Here is a 5,892-nt window from a genome sequence, read left to right as displayed (position 1 = left end):
CCGGCCACCTCACCCAGCTAGTTTTTTTGTATTTTTTAGTAGAGATGGGGTTTCACTGTGTTAGTCAGGATGGTCTCGATCTCCTGACCTCGTGATCCGCCCACCTCGGCCTCCCAAAGTGCTGGGATTACAAGCTTGAGCCACCACACCCGGCCCGTCTTGACTCTTTGTCCAATTTGCCAGTCTGTGTCTTTTAATTGGAACATTTAGTCGATTTACACTTAAGGTTAATATTGTTCTGTGTGAATTTGATCCTGTCATTATGATGTTAGCTGGTTATTTTGCTCATTAGTTGATGCAGTTTCTTCCTATCATTGATGGTATTTACAATTTGGCATGTTTTGGCAGTGGCTGGTACCAGTTATTCCTTTCCCTGTTTAGTGCTTCCTTCAGGAGCTCTTGTAGAGCAGGCCTGATGGTGACAAAAATCTCTCACCATTTGCTTGTCTGTAAGGATTTTATTTCTCCTTCACTTATGAAGCTTCGTTTGGCTGGATATGAAATTCTGGGTTGAAAATTCTTTCCTTTAAGAATGTTGAATATTGGCCCCCACTCTCTTCTGACTTGTAGAGTTTCCGCGAAGACTTCTACTGTTAGTCTAATGGGCTTCCCTTTGTGGGTAACCTGACCTTTCTCTCTGACTGCCCTTAACGTGTTTTACTTCATTTCAACTTTGGTGAATCTGACAATTATGTGTCTTGGAGTTGCTCTTCTCGAGGAGTATCTTTGTGGCATTCTCTGTATTTCCTGAATTTCAACGTTGGTCTGCCTTGCTAGTTTGGGGAAGTTCTCCTGGATAATAACCTGAAGTGTGTTTTCCAGCTGAGTTCCATTCTCCCCGTCACTTTCAGGTACACCAATCAGACATAGATTTGGTCTTTTCATATAGTCCCATATTTCTCAGAGGCTTTGTTTGTTTATTTTTACTCTTTTTTGTCTAAACTTCTCTTCTTGCTTCATTTCATTCATTTGATCTTGAATCACTGATACCCTTTCTTCCAATTGATTGATCAGCTACTGAAGTTTGTGCATTCATCATGTAGTTCTCTTGCCATGGTTTTCAGCTCCATCAGGTCATTTAAGGACTTTCCTACACTGTTTATTATAGTTAACCATTCATCTAATCTTTTTTTGAGGGTTTTAGCTTCTTTGCCATGGGTTTGAACTTCCTCCTTTAGCTCAGAGAAGTTTGATTATCTCAAGTCTTCTTCTCTCAACTTGTCAAAGTCATTCTCCGCTCAGCTTTGTTCTGTTGCTGGTGAAGAGCTGCATGTCTTTGGAGTGGGAGAGGTGGTCTAATTTTTAGAATTTTCAACTTTTGTGCTGTGTTTTTTCCCCATCTTTGTGGTTTTATCTACATTTGGTCTTTGATCATGGTGACATACAGATGGGGTTTTGGTGTGGATGTTCTTTCTGTTTGTTAGTTTTCCTTCTAACAGTCAGGACCCTCAGCTGCTCTTCTGTTGAAGTTTGCTGGAGGACCACTCCAGACCCTGTTTGCCTGGGTATCAGCAGCAGGGGCTGCAAAACAGTGAATATTGCTGAACAGCAAATGTTGCTGCCTGATCGTTCCTCTGGAAGCTTCATCTCAGAGGGTTACCCAGCTGTGTGAGGCATCAGTCTGCCCCTACTGGGGGTGCCTCCCAATTAGACTCCTCAGGAGTCAGGGACTCACTTGAGGAGGCAGTCTCTCCGTTCTCAGATCTCAAACTCTACGCTGGGATAACCACTACTCTCTTCAAAGCTGTGAGACAGGGATATTTAAGTCTGCAGAGGTGTCTGCTGCCTTTTGTTTGGCTATGCCCTGCCCCCAGACGTGGAATCTATAGAGGCAGGCAGGCCTCCCTGAGCTGTGGTGGGCTCCACCCAGTTGTAGCTTCCTGGCTGCTTTTTTTACCTACTGAAGCCTCAGCAATGGTGGGTGTCCCTCTCCCAGCCTTGCTGCAGCCTTGAAGTTGGATCTCAGACTGCTGCGCTAATAATGAGCGAGGCTTCGTGGGCGTGGGACCCTCCGAGTCAGGGGCAGGATATAATCTCCTGGTGTGCCATTTGCTAAGACCTTTGGAAAAGTGTAGTATTGGGTGGGAGTGACCCGATTTTCCAGGTGCCGTCTGTCACCACTTCCCTTGGCTAGCAAAGGGAATTCCCTGACCCCTTGCACTTCCTGGTTGAGGTGATGCCCCACCCTACTTCAGCTCACACTTCGTGGGCTGCACCCACTGTCCTGCCCCCACTGTCCAACATGCCCCAGTGAGATTACCCCAGTACCTTAATTGGAAATGCTGAAATCACCTGTCTTCTGCATCACTCATGCTGGGAGCTGTAGACTGGAGCTGTTCCTATTCAGCCATCTTGGAGCCACATGATCAAAGTTTGTCTTTTTATCTAACAGTTGAGATATGTATTGCTTATGTATTGCTACTTAACTTTTCTTTTGTCTGTTTAATTTCTTTTACCTGATACTCTTCTTAAGTTATGTTATCTTCTTAAGATAATATTTATATATATTGGACTGGGCCCATAAAAAGTATACAAGTAGTTATTTTTTACTTAATGGGTCAATAAATAATTGAATAAGTTATATGTGTTAGCTGTTCCTTCAAAGGTACTTTTTCTAGTCTACTCTTTTTAAGTGGAGGAAGTGTGCTGCATATCATTTCTTCTGTTTGTAGAGAGATAATAGAGCCTGTGTTTATAGGGACTAATAAAAGACAAAATTTCTCTTCTCTATTTTACCTCTTTGCATTTTTATTACAAAGATTATTACTGTTACTGCTATTTTAAAATTCATAGCCTCCTGGGATGTATGGTGGATTATTAGTTGAAGATTCTTTGATGATATCCCTGGCTTGATTTGTAACTTGCCAAACTCTCTTCTGTATGTAGAAATTTTCTATAGTAGGGATTTTAAGGATATATCGTTTGAAGTGATTGAATGCATTTTAAAAATGTAAGCATAGTTTATAGCAAAATTATTAATTTCTTTTTAGCCATCTGAAGATGAAGATCAAATATCACAGCACATTGAAGATTCAAATAGGATGCCCATCAAAACCAAGGAAAAAATGAATAATTTTTATGTAGAAAGAATGGCAAAAGTTTCAGGTGACGGGATTGTTAAAAACAATGACAAAATTCACAAACAGAATGAGAATTTCTATCAGTTCTCAGTGAAAAATGATACAGATCAGTTTCCACAGTCACAGTGTAATTCAGCACACATTTTGCAAGACAAAACCAGTGATAACTGCATTCTGCAGCCTGCAAGATGTGATGCAGGGGTACAAACAGAGAGTGAATCTGTAATGGAGGAAAAATTAGATGCTGCCATACAGTGTGATCTAATTTCAAAATGTACATGTAGAAGTGATGTTTCTCTTTGCAACCTTGAAAGGTGCAGTGAAAATATTAAGGCAGATACCACTGGAGGGCAGGAAATCCTTAAGAACAACTAATATTCTAAAATCTCTACCTAGGATGTAGAATTTCACTTGCCCTTAGAAAACAATAGTAAATGTTGAAAATTTCATTAACATGATAAGAAATGAGAAAATGTAGCTAAGCACAAGCTGACAGTCTTCAGAGAGTATATTCATGGTTCATTTTAAAACATTTTAATATTATTAATGTATGTATTTAATTTGTATGTAGCCATTTCCTTAATAGCTTTGGTATATGGTAGAGTTTTTAGAAAATAATATATTTGTAAATTTACTAGCATTCTTATGTGATTATTCAGTATATTATAATGATATGCTGTTATTTATGGGTTAAAATATGCTTAATTGCTTCCTTGTTGCATTTATTTTAATATTCTTTGCAGTTGCATTTTCTGGCAAAAATGCTCTCTTTCAAGACTTTAAGATAGAAAATAATACCTAATACATTTTATGTCCTCATTATAATAATTTTGTTAGCTACTTCTCTTTATTATAGTCCTATTTAAAAATTCTAGCATTAATTTGTAGATAATACATATCTTCTATTTGCATAACATAGTTTATTTGTTGGTGCTGGTATTAATTCAAAGGAAAATGTTCTGTAGGACGAAAATATGTTTTAATGCTTTTATAAAATAATTGTTTGAAATTGAAAAAAATGATTTATGTTTCTAATTTTAATGTTGCTAAGATTATTTTCATAAACATTATGACAAGATTTCCTATTTCTAAAATACGGGCTTTGTTTCTAACACAACACTTACTTTGTATAACGATTTTAAATGTTTGTACTCTAAAATTGACACTTGTTTTGATACATTTCAAGGTACACAGCAGAGGGCATTCCAATATATAACTGAACCCAAAATAAAATTGTTAGAGATTTCTGTGCCTTTAAAAAAAGCAATGGTTTCGTGTTTTTTTTTTTTTTTTTTTTTTTTAATACAGATGTATCACTCAAGGGTTTGTGTTGCAGAGGTGATTTGAGGCATTGCAATTTGGAGACACCAACAGCTAAAATTTAAGCAGTAGCAATCTTCAGGTTTTTAGCTAGTTTTAGGAAGTTATTTTTGCTGCCTTATGGAGCACAATAAGCTCCTAAGTATTTTCTTCCAGCTTAATGATCAACTCATGAAAGGGGAATATAATTATCTTATATATGTATGTTGATAATTTTTCTAAAGGCCATATTTTTATCCTGATACTAAATGAAAGGTAGTCCATTGTTGATTGATTATCCTGAGCATTATTTTGCAAAAATATTGCATACTATAGCAATGAAGACTGATACATAGAAAAAGAAGACTATAATGATACCAGTAGAATAAATTTGAGCTGTGAATCTTGGGTTGGTTTCAAATATCAAATAAACTGATTTTTTTCCAAATATGCGTCAAAGTCTAGCAATATTGAAAGTACATTAATTACGAAAGTTCACACCTAGTTTTGTTTTTATCAATGTCATAATGTAGCAGTTAAGCTTAGTAAGATGAAGAATTTCAGGGCTTTAAAAAATGCAGTGACCATTTACAGTGAGAGCAGAGTAAGGTGCGGTGCAGTAAAGAATTTAATCTTGCCCCAAAAGAGGTATTGCCTTTGCCCTTGGCTTCTGGAAGGTAACCTCCAAACCCTGGAATGTCATGGCTAATGAGTGTCTTTATTTGCCTAGGAAGCTTGGCCCAATTTAGATAGTAACAATATGATTTAGGATGGAGACATTGCGTAAAGCGATAATAGCTTGCCTTCCTAAGGGGTCAGAAACTGAGACTGGATAGTCAGCCACATGGCTATGATTGAGCCTAAGTAAAGACTTTGAATACCAAGGCTCAGGGGAGCTTCCCTGGTTGGCAATACTTCATGTGAATTGTCAGTCATTGCCAGGAAAGCAATGCTGTCCATGAATCCATGAGAAGATGACTGAAAACTCCCCATTTGTTACTTTCCTGGATTCTGTCCTATGTGTTTCTTCTCTTGGTTGATTTTAACTGGTGTCCTTTTAGTTATAAACTATAACTGTAAATGTAATATCTTTCAGTGTGTTCTATGCGTCCTTCTAATGAATTACCAAATCTGAGGGTGGTCTTGGAACTCACAGACTTGCTGTGAGTGTCAGAAGTAAAGGCAGTTTTATGGTCTCTTCCCTAACTTCACAGTTGCTAATTCCTTAGATGCTTTAAGGAGGTAAATATATTCAGAGTGGAAAGTGAGTATGGATTTGCAAATTAAGCCATCTTATGTAATTATAAAATACTTCTCAAAATGCATTACTGGTTTGGGCTTTCTCTTGGTGAAACCATTTGATGACAATATAAATAAAAAGTAATTGAAGTAAACATTGTTTTCATTCCGTGTTTGTAATTTAATGTTTATAAAGCAGAGTAAATCCTAGCTAAGTTCTACCCAGATGAAACAAAATGAAAACTTAATGATTCTGCACATATTTCTAATGTAA

At 37.3% G+C, this 5,892-nt stretch overlaps 1 protein-coding gene across 1 annotated transcript in view; it reads left to right on the top strand.

Moving 5' to 3' along the window:
• LOC105507596 (uncharacterized protein C12orf40-like) overlaps positions 1 to 4,115 on the top strand; it is a gene marked incomplete at its 5' end in the record, with an annotated part of 42,775 nt that extends 38,660 nt beyond the window's left edge. The window contains one exon of the mRNA XM_011936119.1: positions 2,991 to 4,115. Coding sequence (XP_011791509.1) covers positions 2,991 to 3,455 — 465 coding nt within the window. The remainder of the gene's footprint in view (positions 1 to 2,990) is intronic.
• Between the last annotated feature and the right edge of the window lie 1,777 nt (positions 4,116 to 5,892).

Source organism: Colobus angolensis, unplaced genomic scaffold (genome assembly GCF_000951035.1).
Source record: "Colobus angolensis palliatus isolate OR3802 unplaced genomic scaffold, Cang.pa_1.0 Scaffold150, whole genome shotgun sequence".
Classification (NCBI taxonomy): domain Eukaryota; kingdom Metazoa; phylum Chordata; class Mammalia; order Primates; family Cercopithecidae; genus Colobus; species Colobus angolensis.
Note: the sequence above shows the minus strand (reverse complement) of the source record. Positions and strands in the feature narration are given on the sequence as shown.